This window comes from Girardinichthys multiradiatus, chromosome 4 (genome assembly GCF_021462225.1).
Source record: "Girardinichthys multiradiatus isolate DD_20200921_A chromosome 4, DD_fGirMul_XY1, whole genome shotgun sequence".
NCBI lineage: Eukaryota > Metazoa > Chordata > Actinopteri > Cyprinodontiformes > Goodeidae > Girardinichthys > Girardinichthys multiradiatus.
Window position 1 is genome coordinate 47,505,801 of NC_061797.1, and position 13,222 is coordinate 47,519,022.

The window sequence follows — 13,222 nt, forward strand, 5'->3', positions numbered from 1 at the left end:
ATGCACACTCAGTGTCTACTGAGTGTCTGAGTGTGGGGGGGCAACAGATCCCATCTGTGTTGTGCTCATTGAAAGGATCTGAAGACGTAGGCGTCAAGAGAGTGGTGTTTTGTTTGGAAAACTGATCTTTGCATGACTTTTACCTTTCTCATGAGCCCTTTGAAGCCTAGAATAAGCTGACTAGAATGACTGCCAACTGCTCTAAGATCATTGAAGCAGGAAACATTTATGTGACTTACAGTCTTTTACAGTAAAAAGGTTATGGTACAATGAAGCTTTTCGTTGATTGATGGACTGGAACGTCTGCAACAAACAGGCTAGTGCATTAAGATATGGTCAAGAAAGTTGATAACTCCAAAGTCACAGTTCTTGATTTACTGGTCCATTCACGTTACAACTGTTATCTTATGACAGATGGAAAGTGAATTACCTAGAATGAAAAGATAACAATAACAAAAGCAACCTTCCTCGACATGCTCAGCAAGGTCTTCCAGGAGGTGTTTGGACCCGTTTATCCAGAATATTTCAAGCAGCCAGTTGAGCATCACTTTAAGACTTTGGAGAACCCCAGACAGACCCAGAACTTGTACTTTCATTCTGGCGTATGAATGTGGAGAATGTTGCTGAAGGAGAGGGAAAACTTTACCTTGGATGAATAGATGTTTAAGCTTTTCTTATCTGTGAATTCATTTTCATATTCTTTCCATTTACCCTTGTTGTTCCTGTAAAAAGCAGCAATGCCCCAAATCTGCCTTAAATTTAATCATCAGTTCATATTAATTTGACTGAATCATAATATTAAAATGTGATTTTAATCATACCTAAATAATTATTGCCAACTGAATAAAATCACAAGTTAACATACAAGTGAAAAGGTGAGGTCACTTCATGTATTATTGTTGTTTAGTTTTATTACTGTTTTCTGTGCTACATACTTTCACAACTGAGTTGCACATTCACTTTATCCCAACAGTTATTTTATACTGTTGCTTCGCTACTTTTAAAAGGATAAGATATCAGCAAAGTAAACCTTTGTGTGAAACTATGCAAATGTAACTACTTCCTAAAAGTGATGAATTAGTCATTATTTCCTGGGAAAACAAAGAGTTTTATTAGCCTGATCGAAGATCAGTGATTTAACTGGCAACTGATTGATGCACAACCGGGAAACCTCAGCCACACCCTGTGTTCGCTGTGTTTAAAAGGAGAGAGGTTGAGCATCTGCTGCATCCACCACCAGCCTCCTGGACAAACAGGTAAACTCCTCTCACATTAATCTCCTCTCTTGTCTTTTTCTAATTTGCATTTATTTTCATCGACAAGACAAAAACATTAAACTCAACAGCAAAACTGTGTTTAGATTCTGAGTTTTTCAGGTCAAGTTTCCTGCAGAAGAAAAGCAACATGATTCCAGTTTTCTTCGTCCTCCTCTTCGTCCTCGTCCCCTCGTTGACGGCTGTTCCTCTGGTATGTTTCAAGGGAAAAAATCTAACACATTTGTTGCATTCAACAAAGACAAGGGTAATATGTTTAGATATATTGGTTTTGCTCCGCAGCATCAACTTCAAATGTCAAAACCATCAAAAAACAGAAGTAATATGGTTGTAATAAAATGCTAAAGTCTCTGTTTGTCTTGCAGAAAGCTGTTGACACAAATCAAACGCGTGAGTAGAATAAAATCCAGAAACTTAAAGGGACTTTGAATCCTTTCTGTTTAACATGTGGTCTTCTTTCCTACTTCCCATAGGTGAGGACATAGATGTCACTGAAGCCCTCTCCAAGGCAAATGCTGGCATAAGTAAGTCAAGACTTCCACATAATCCTAAACCTTCACCTGTAATTTCATATTTCCGTGTGAAAACAGAACAAACTAGTCAATCAAAAGTTACTGAACCTCATCATTTATTAATGACCCAGCTGACTTTTCATAAATAATGTTTCAAAAAATTTACTTCCTGATTTGTCTTTGTCAAATTGGCCTTTTTTTCAGCCTTTAAGCATGATTACATGATTCTCTCTCTCGTTTTTTGATGAGGGATATTAGTTTACATATTTTTTTTAAATTTTATCAGTTTCTTCCAATTCATTCAAAATCTAATCAAACAGTTAAATTGCAGTCTGTAAAATAAATATAGGTAATCAGACAGTTGTTAGATGACTTTTGACAAAATACTGACCTTGTTGCCTCATACTTTGATAAAATGTATGACAATTTACAATAGACGCAATAATCTAATTATAATCGAAATATATTGTTTCGAGTACTTCACAGTCTAAAGGCAGTTATGAATATTTTATAAGGTTTTAATTTTTTGTTTACTAAAAAATAAATGTATGCACTGTTCTATGAAATATAGAAGTATCAGAACTGAGCTGCACATTTTCAATAGTTTTTGTATAAAAGATCCAATGATAGGTAATTATTATCTTCTGTATGACTCTATTAAAGAATACAGTATATTGTTTCACATTTTAGATTGTCTAACCATTCTAAAAAGGGCTTTGTACTCCTCAGAAGGTGATCGTGGCCATCTTGAACTTTTGAACACAATCTGCACTTGCCAACTGTAGTATTTAGATTGGTCACCAGATGGCGCTAGACAGGTCTAGAAATCAATGCAGTATTTTGTTTTTAGGATGGTACCAACTTAATGAAGGACATAGAGCTCCCAGGAAAAACAAAAAAAGGGACATTTGGCATCATAAGGTTGATGAATATTTATCTCTGAGTCATGATTCTTGTGGTTCTGCAGAGATTCCGCTGATTTTCGGTGACATCGCACCGACCAAAAATCGCAATGCAGTACCATGCACGGCAACAGGCTGCAAATGGCCCAAATCTGGAGGATTTGTTTACGTTCCCGTCCAGATCGGTTCTGAATACAGTAAGCACCACCAACATCAATGCAAGAAGATTCTAAAATAGACTCTTACATTTCCTTTACATTTGCTTTAACAAATATTTCTTATTTCAGAAGAGAGTTTTCCATGATGTTTTGACAGATTTTATCTGGAATAAAAATTTTAGTGCCTTGTCAGTTTTATGCTTTAATCTGACTTAAATCACTTGTGTTAATCTACAAACATTTGCCCTGAGAGGTATGACTATGAAGCAGTAGTCAACCCTGTAGATGATGTCTGTTTTAGAGTTCAAATGCTTAACATGTTTTGCATGTTTTAATTTTTATTTTTCCGATTTAGAACAATTAGGAGCTTTAGTTGACAGAAAATGTTTCATTAATGAGTGTCGACTATTTATGAAGAATGCTCCTCATCTTTATTTTTTTTTTTTGCCTTACAGCCACAGCAGAACGTAACCTAATCATTAATAGCCTGGTGAGCTTCCACTCCGCCACCTGCATTCGCTTTGTTTGGAGGGAAAGCTTTCATCAGGACTTCCTTTACTTCTTCTCCGGATCTGGGTAGGAACACAAAGTCCCACAAACTCACAGGCTGTAGTTACATCCACACATCCTGATTTCGCTCTGACTTCCCTGTCAGGTGTTGGTCCTACCTGGGTCGCCAGGGCGGAGGACAGCTGGTGTCCCTGATGAAAAATGGCTGTTTGTACCAATCCACAGTGCAACATGAGGTTAACCATGCTCTGGGCTTCCACCACGAGCAGGTCCGCTCTGACAGAGACAACTTCATCCAGATCCTCACCCAGAACATTCAGCCAGGTTAGCTGACTCACACAACTGTAGGTTGTTCTGAAATTATAGCATTTTCATGGATTAAAACAGAAATTTGTTAGATCTGCAAACAACATGGAAAAGTATGAAAAAGGTAGACATTTTATTATTTTCCAGGTCTGAATAGGTATGGAAAGATAAACAATAGCATAATGAAATATTTGTACTCAAATCCATCCATCTATTCATCCATCCATCCGTGGTAGTAATATCTATCAGAAATTCATAGGGAACGTCTGTATTTACACTATAAATTAGCTAAAAGGACCGTGAACTATGACATTTTCTTGTCTGGACAAGTCTGCAATTGACCTGAAAACTGTAGGATCAGTGTCTTCATGTTCACTCATGTTCTGCTTTTGTTTATTACTTGTACTCTTACAAATAAAATGAAGAACAGACTTCTCCTCCATCAGATGACCCCCAACATCAACAACCAAACCATAAAAGTTATTTAAAAAGTTAAAATGTATTTCTGTGCTCCAAACAGGAATGGAGCACAACTTTCAGAAGGTGCAGACTAACAACTTGGGAACTCCCTACGACTTCAACTCGGTTATGCATTACCACAAGTGAGTCTTTGTCTGAGTTCATGCATGTCAGCAGAAAATATGTTCTACAGTGGGCAGTTTTGTACCTCAAAGTGTTTACTACTCAGCTGCATGAAGCAGTCTGAGTCTTAGTGCAGATGCATTTCATTTAGTGTTCCTCCTTTTTCAGGTTTGCCTTTTCCAGAAATGGCCAACCAACAATCCTTTCCAAAGCTAATCCTACGCTTGATTTCGGGAGGGCCACTACGATGAGCGTCAATGATATCAACCGTATCAAAAGACTTTATGGATGCTGTGAGTAAAAAATGAAGTTTATTAATTTTCTAACATTTTCAGCAGCTCATATTAATTAAAGCACTTTTTTTGCAACTATAATTTTAGGAGCATGAAGGGTCAGCCTCCAGAAACTTCAGCTTGCCAGCGATATCCCTGATCTGCTCTGCTCCTCACACAGAATCTCAGCTTAAAACAAGAAAAACTCCTGGTCTCTGCCCACACTATATCTGTTTTTACTTTATAATTCAGTGAGGATCTATATGACTACATAACCTTTGAAGACAGTTGTCTCGTATTCCAAGAAACAAATGTTTGGATCAAATTTAAAGAAAGACACTGCAGGTCCGCCTGCTGGATTGGTGTGGTATTACATATCATTTTGTTAACGAGAACACAAGGAAATGGTGAAGGATTTCTTAACAAAACAACTGTTTTTCTTTTGGGTTTGGGTTACCTTTGGTGATTTGGTGATTTTTGGCATCTATATAAAAAACGATTGACAAACTTTTTTTCCCTGAAATAAAAATGTGAACAAATCTAAAGGGATGTTTTGGTCCAGTAAGTCATGCTGTTGATGATAGATTGGACTGCTTCTTAATGCAAACTTCATGTTAGCAAATATGTTACTATAGGTTTGGATTGTTCAAAAACGTATGATGTAGAACAACAAGTGTAGATTTACACGACATTTTTAAATTAATAAAAGTGACAGAAATGCAATTGGCTTACATGTATAACTGAATGCAGATGAACTGTGGAAGATAAAAAGTGCTCTAATCATTTTAGGTTTATGAACAATTCTTTATCAAAATAATGTTACAACGTCTCATCCCACATGTTTTGTTTTTGACACCTATACTTTTTCTCCAAGTTTTGATGTTGTTGTAATCAATGCTATCAAGTACTAAATAAAATGTTATCATTCCAATATTATTGTTTCTTTCTTTTCAGTAGCACTTGGACTTTATGAACAAACAAGGGTATGAAACTCTGGGAAATCCTAAAACAATGCTCTGCTCTCTAACTGCTACGCCACCACTCCCCTCTCATTAGTTTTATATCTAACCAGAACGCCAGGCCAGATTTAGCTTATATGAAGAGACAAAAAGAAGACAACATGAAGTTAGAAGTGGTCATTATGTCCCCCAGCAGCCTAAGCCTTTAGCAGGATAACTACAGAGATAGCGCAGGATAACCTAAGCCATGCTAAGTATGAGCTTTATCAAAAAGGAAAGTTTTAAGCCTAGTCTTAAAAGTAGACAGGTGTTGTAATTATGATTATCGAGTAATTAATATTTATCAACAATTATAATTAACAATCATAATTTGACAAAATTAATTTCTTAACCAAAATCCTCATTTATGAATCGAAACCAGAGATGTCTTCTGGTGTTGTAATTGTGGCTCAACGCCTTTGATAATTACAACCGTTAAATACTCAGTAATAACTGATAACTATTACCAGAGATGTCACTGTTTAATCGACCGTTTCTGCCGAAACGTGGGGAACTCTTAACCTTATTTTGACTGACGAATCACTCTTGCACAAAATAAACAAAAAACGCCTTCTCTTTATCTATGTGAACATTTATTAAATCACAGCCTGATACAATCCGCTCTTCCGATTTTATAATCTTCACCTACTCAAACATGTAAAGTTCTACACAAAAGGGGGTTAAATATCTAACTAAACAAAATAAAGCAAAACTCTTAATTTTCCGTCAGCCTTGAGAGTCTCGCTGGTGCTTCTCAAAGGCGAATCCAAACAGCCAAATTCCTGGTCTTTCTGCCAGATCCGAGCGAACAACTTTCTCCAAGATTTATCCCATTTCACCCCTGAGTCCAGGAACCGCAACCTGCCTGCGATCCTGTGTAAGGATCACATCCAGTCTGCGATTCAGCTCACGTAACATCTCAGTCTGAGTGTTGATTGCTCTGAAGATCCCATCACACATGCCAGGCAGCCTCACAATTGCCAGAACAGCTGCGGACATTCTCCGAATTTCTCGATATGCCAGGTAACCGCTGACTCCAAAAAGCAGAAATCCTGATATCAAACATCCAATTATATACACATTTTCCACATCCTCGACTGACATTATCGACAAACACACAATCCTCCACTTCTGCCAGGAGTCCATCATGTATCCGGAGAAGAACGTCCAGTCCAGACAAGTTGGGCTCTCCGTCACCCTGTCTTCTCCTCGAGAAAATTTGATCAGTTGCATTGAGAGACCAGCTGACCAAATCCATAACTAAGAATTTGGAAGATATGCAAGAAGAGGCTCCAAAGACAAGACCCAGAGCTGAAGCAGGGCAGATATGGGACGGGGTGTGGGAGACAGAGAAAAAGCGTCCTCCTCCACCGAGAGCAGAAAGAAAACTTTTGGCGACAAGCCAGTAAGCAGTAAAGTTGAAGACAAAGAATATGGTTGATTTTCACCATAAGGTTATTATAGCAGTCCAGTTTCACAGCGCACCTGCGCGCAGGTGTTTGCACGGTAAAGACACACTTGCGAGACACGGCGGCCTCTGAAAGTACCAGCAAGTTTCAAAACAATGGCATGCACATACAATTCAGAACACATTAGACTCTAAATGGTGACTCTAATCGCACTAAAAATCCTACTCTATCCTGCCCACGCTATTCCTAATAAAGAAATAAAAAATAAAATAAAAAGATGGGTTTTACTTTGTTGAAGTCTTCCTTCTGAGTAGAGGGAGAGAGGAGGAGGAGGGAAGTTGGAAGTTAACGTGCGTCCACAGTTAACTTCGGGAAGAGCGGTCAATCTTCGTCCTTTGGCCTCCTTGGCCAAAAGGAAAAAATATGATCTGACAATCAGCAGTCAACTAGAACCAAGCAAGAAGGGAAAGCTGCGTCTCCTTGAAAGTCCGTGATTTTGGTTATGTGTTAAACTCACGTCTTCAATCGGCAAAGTGAAATTTATGGCCTTCTCATTCCAGAATCCTCTTTCATGAATTTTTCGTTGGCCAACGAAGGAGAATAAATGAAGAATCCACGTGGGACGTCTTCTTCTCCAGAGAGAGATGCTTCAGATGTTGGTCCGGTATCCAACGTGAAAGCGCTTCTTTCCAACGTTCGCCTTCCTATATTGCCTCCTGTGACGTCAGACCTGGGATGGCCCCGTCATATCAGCCGCAGTGGCCGCTGGGTTTTGTAGGACAGACTATCCTACGGTACAAAATGGCCGATGACGTTGGAAAGGCATAGTGGCGGCCAACAACGTGCAAATGGTCCAATATTCAGCAAACAAGTGGTCCAACACAGGCTGTCCGCCTCACAGACTAAAACTGGGAGCTGGTTCCACAGGAGAGGAGCCTGATAACTAAAGGATCTGCCTCCCATTCTACTTCTAGAGACTCTAGGAACCACCAGTAAACCTGTAGTCTGAGAACCAAGTGCTCTGTTAGGAACATATGGAACAATCAGATCTCTGTTGTATAATGGAGCTAGATAATTAGCTAGATAAAGAGAAGGAGAAATTATATTCTGGATTTAACAGGGCGCGAATGAAGGGAAGTTAAAATAGGTGAAATATGATGTCTCTTAATTTTTAATTTTCATCAGAACTCTTACTGCAGCATTTTGGATCAGCTGAAGGCTTTTAAGTCAATTTGTTTTGACTTTCCTATAGAAAAGTATTATAATATTTCAGCCTTGAACTAGGAAATGTGTGGACTAGCCTTGTCAAGCTAAGTCACATAAAAATATGGAAATGAAGGAGCAGAAATCCATTTCTATTTTATTTTTGTATTCAATGGAAATGTAGCTGAATAGATACAAGGAATAATAAATATTTGTTAGCTAATATACATAAGGTTTCCCTACAGTGTTTGTTTCCTCACACCATTATAACAATCTGACAAGCTTTCTTAGCCCTCAGGTTACACAATCTGCAGGGCTGTTACTGTCATAACACCAGCCATTACTAACTGGAAATGCTACTGGAAAATGAGATATAGGAAGATAAAAATGATTATAGGAGTTAATCTTTAGTTTTGCTTTCTTTTCACATCAGCTGCTCATTGGTTAAGGCTTTACGCGAACATACCCCAGCCTGTCAAACAAAACTTTTGTTTCCTCATACTCACGCAAGTACACTCCAATCCAACATGAATTCCACAAAGAAAAAGCATCTGACTTAAAATGTTATCATTCCTATTTTTTAAGAGAAATAAAAATCTTTTTTTTAAATTTCCAAGCTGTTTCAGAGAATCTGAAATCAGTGTAGAACAATTCGTCCAGCTTTCACCCGCCTGTATATTGTGATTCTAACATTTGTCTCAATCTAAGGTTGTCTTGAGGCCAAAATAGCATGAAAATAAATCATTTTGTGTTTTCACAAATGAATAGTAGATTTTATAAAAATCGAATTGTTTTCTAGAACCAGTTTTCAGGATTTAATAATCCAGTTGAAGTTTCATCAATCCAGATATTTTAGATCTTCATCAACAGCTGATCAGCTTAAATCCAGACTCCTTAAAAACCAGTCAGATTGTCCTTTGAGTTAGCTACCAGTAGAAATCTCAGGGCTATAATTTATTACATTGCTTTCATTGTCAACAATACATGGGGGAACCCACTCTGCACTGACCTGGCATGCTTATAAGCAATAGAAAATTTGTTCAGGCAGAACTAATTGATGCTGTTCTCTGACAGTTTTTACAACATGTAGAAATGTATCCTCACATTTCTGGCCAGGGTTATGGAGGAAGCTGGTGTATAATTCCCTCAACTGCTGTTAACACACTGCTCAAAACAAATAAAGGGAACACTTAAACGATATAACTCCAAGTAAATCAAATTGTTTTCTGAAATGTAAATTTGTCTTTAGGTTGGTAAAAGTGTTTTAGATTTTGTAATGTTGGTTTGCACCCCCCGGCCACCGTATAACCGTGCCACCGTTCAGCTTTTTAAAATCCTCATACTTATAAAGAGAGAAACATCATTAGCACTTTGAAGAACTTTTACACACCTGAAAACTTTATTTCTGTGTTGAAACATGGTGATCATGAAGCAGCAGCTAGAGGTGGGTCATGTCTCTGAGAAACAATATTGTGTTGTTTCAGCTCCTATGCTGTACGGACCCACCAGTGGGTCCAGCTTAGACACAGAGTTTTCTCTCCGCCTCTAAAATCACGTCAGACACAGCTGAATCCTTCACAAGAGGAGGCTTTAATGTTAATAAAACAATTCACCAAAATAGGTTTCAGTATTACTGTAGATGTTATTTACAGTAATACATACATACAGTAGTACATATGTTGGAGAAGGTAGAGAAATGTATTGTTATATCAGCCCCACCAACAATATTTTTGGCCAGCCGCCACTGTTAATTAGAGTATTCATAAAAACAAGGTGTTCTGAAATATTAACAGCAGATGTAGGAATTAGACACGGACCTCTTCCATAACCCTGGCCAGAAATTTGAGGATACATTTCTACATTTTGTAAAAACCGTCAGAGAACCGCGTCAGTTAGTTCTGCCTGAACAGATTTCTAATGCTTATAAGCATGCCAGGTCAGTGCAGAGTGGGTGCCCCCATGTATTGTTGACAATGAAAGCAATGTAATAAATTATAGCTCTAAGATTCCTACTTGTAGCTAACTCAAAGGACAATCTGACTGTTTTTTAAGTGATCTGGATTTTATCTGATCAGTTGTAGATGAAGATCTAAAATATGTTCATTGGTGAAACCTCAACTGGATTAATAAATCCTGACAACTGGCTCTAGTAAAGAGTTTAATATTTATAATATATTATATTTATTTGTGAAAACACTAAATGATTTCCTTTCATGCTCTTTTAACATCAAGACAACCTCAGATTGAGACAAATGTTACAATCACAATAAACAGACGAGTGAAAGCTGGACTGAATTGTTCTACACTGATTTCAGATTCTCTAAAACAGTTTGGAAATAAAAAAAATACTTTTGTTTCTCTTAAAAAAAATAAGAATGATAACATTTGTAAAAAAGCGGCTGTTTTCATGCAAGTGTTATGATTTGGGATTGTTTGGTTTCTGCTTTTTTTGTCTGTTTAGCTCCAGCCACGTTTTGTTTTGTCTGTCAATTATCTTTATTCGGTTCACCTGCTCCAAGCTAATCTGTCTCCTTGCTCCACCTGGTTCACACTCCATATATACACACCTGTTCAGTTATTCATTGCAGAAACATTTCAGATCATGTCACCTGTGTCTGTTTGTTGACGCCAAGCCTGTCTTGCCAGTCTGCCCATGTCTATTTTTGCATGTCTTGCCTGCCTGTTTATTGTTTTGGTTCCTGCCTCCTCCTGTGAGTGAGTATTTTGTTAATTAAATCCTTTCTTCACTTACCGTCATGCTGCCGGCTAGTCTGCATTCCGGGTCCACCATTTAGCAAGTCCTAACAGCAAGAACCACTGTTAGATTGGAGTGTACTTGCCTGAGTAGGACAAAACAAAAGTTCAGTTCGACAGGCTGGGGCATGTTCGTGTAAAGACTTAACCAATGAGCAGCTGGTGCAAAAACAAAGAAAAACTAAATTTTAGCTCCCACAATAATTTTATTAATAAAAATACTAAATAAATGTAGACCAACATTACATTCTGCAAGTCAAGGATGAAATCTACAAGAAATACATCATTTATTAGCTCAAATCCCACATTTATTGATATCCATTTATGTCTCATGTACCAGTATAAGCAATTCTAATAAGTGCTGGCTAATCTTTCTAAGGAAACAGCCCTGCAGACTGACAAGCTTAAGGTCTTCAAGGAAGATACAAAAGAAATAATGGTTAATCAAAGTTGAGATTTTGGTAACTGATTGTTTCCTCCTTTGTGTAATAAACCAGTTTTTCTGTTCCTGAAGAACAAAATAGGCTCCATGTTGTTGAGCGGTCATTAGCCATGAGCAGTCTGGTTTCACAGGAAAATTATTCATTTATATCCTACCTTTACATATGTACCAACAGTTTGCATTTAGACTTTATAAGTTTTTTCAGTTATGTAATTCCAGATGGAAATTGCTCTAAAACCCCTAGGGTCTAACATTTAAAACAGAACTTCACATACAGTAAATCCCAAGCCAAGACTGCATCCATCACACGTCAACCAGCATTGAAGAACGTTATTTACAGTAACAACACCCACATCTGATGGGAAATGGAAGGATTTTTAAAAGCCTTCCTTAATTCCTTTTTAATTGCAATAATTTGTTGTATTAAAATGTATGGGTTTTTAATTTAAAGCACAATTAATTAACAAGGCAGCCCACATTTATTAACACATTCTCAAAGGAAAAATTATACCGAAATCTCTTTAGTTTTAAAAAGTCTTGCAGAAAATGAAAGAAATGTTGAAATTCTTATTAAATTTTAAATGTTGTGCTTCAATTAATCATCAGCGATCGGGCAAACAGTTTATTAGAGACTGTGATGAAAAGCTGCAGAAAACAGTAATGTTTAATTCTTGATTTAGAGAACCCAACAGTTTCTGCACATCTCAGGTTTTCAATGAGATCAAAAGAAAAATAATTAAATCAATTCTCCTAGAAACAGGGAGCCAGAACAGGGATTGAAGAACTGGATTTTATCTAATCAGCTGTAGATGAAGATCTAAAATATCTTGATGGGGAAACTTAAACTGGATTATTGAATCCTGAAAAGTGGTTCTAGAAAACAGTTTGAGATTTACAAAATCTATAATTCACAATTGGATAGGAGTGTACTCACCTGAGTAGGACGAAACAAAAGTTCAGTTCGACAGGCTGGTGCATGTTCATGTAAAGACCTAACCAATGAGCAGCTGATGTAAAAACAAAGCACAACTAAAATTTAGCTCCTATAATTATTTAATAATAATAAATAAATAAACTTTACATTCTGCAAGTCAAGGATAAAATCTCCGATGACTGATGTTTATACAGAAACAGCAGCAGGCTGTGAAACCTGAGGCCTGTCAGATCTGTGAAAGATAATCCAGCTGGTTGAACGTTAAATGTAGGCACCTGATTGTTTCCGCCTGTGTGGAAAAATCTGTTTTTCTGTTCCTGTCCTGAAGAACAAAATAAGCTCCACGCTGTTTGTAACATTGGAGCCAATTGGGGTTTAAATCATTAATTATTGTGAGCCATGAGCAGTCTAAGAATAATTATGCATGAAAGATCATTTGTTTGGATCTGCCAACTGCTTTTCGTTGTAAAAGTTGTCAACAGCTGATGTGAGAAGTCTTGGGACTTTTTATTTAATCTCAGGTTTCTTTAGTTGTCTGTGATTTCAACAATATATTACTGCTGTATTGCTGGATCGGAACTTATTAGTTATTATTTTGTTGTTTGCTAAACATTTAATTCCTATTAAAACAGCAGATTGTGGTTTGTTGATAGGAGAAAAAGAGTAAATAGTGATCAGTGAAATAAGGAGATGGATAGAAAAGCTTTGTTGAGACTTTTGCTTTAATTCAGTTGGTCATTTTGTTCATTATGTTTTCTAATGTTATTCTACTTTTTATCAGTTTTAGGTACCCTCAGCCCTCCAGGATATTTTTCAGTGTCAGACAAACAGCCTTGCTTATGCAGCATGTTTCTTTTAAATAACAGAAGATAAAGTGATAGTCAACTAAACTTAACATTACTGCTGCAACCACTGCCATTAGGAATGTTTTTTGCCAGCATTGATAGCCTGTTAACAGTCATGCTA

General features: G+C 37.3%; 1 protein-coding gene across 1 annotated transcript; it reads left to right on the forward strand.

Annotated features, from left to right (window-relative positions):
- The first annotated feature begins 1,170 nt into the window (after nt 1-1,170).
- On the forward strand, nt 1,171-5,271 carry LOC124867255 (hatching enzyme 1.2-like). Its single transcript, XM_047363613.1, has 10 exons — nt 1,171-1,256; nt 1,361-1,467; nt 1,640-1,664; nt 1,748-1,798; nt 2,754-2,885; nt 3,302-3,422; nt 3,502-3,680; nt 4,183-4,264; nt 4,413-4,537; nt 4,625-5,271. Coding segments are annotated over exons 2-10 (780 nt in total). The 5' UTR covers nt 1,171-1,256; nt 1,361-1,404; the 3' UTR covers nt 4,627-5,271.
- Nucleotides 5,272-13,222: the final 7,951 nt, after the last annotated feature.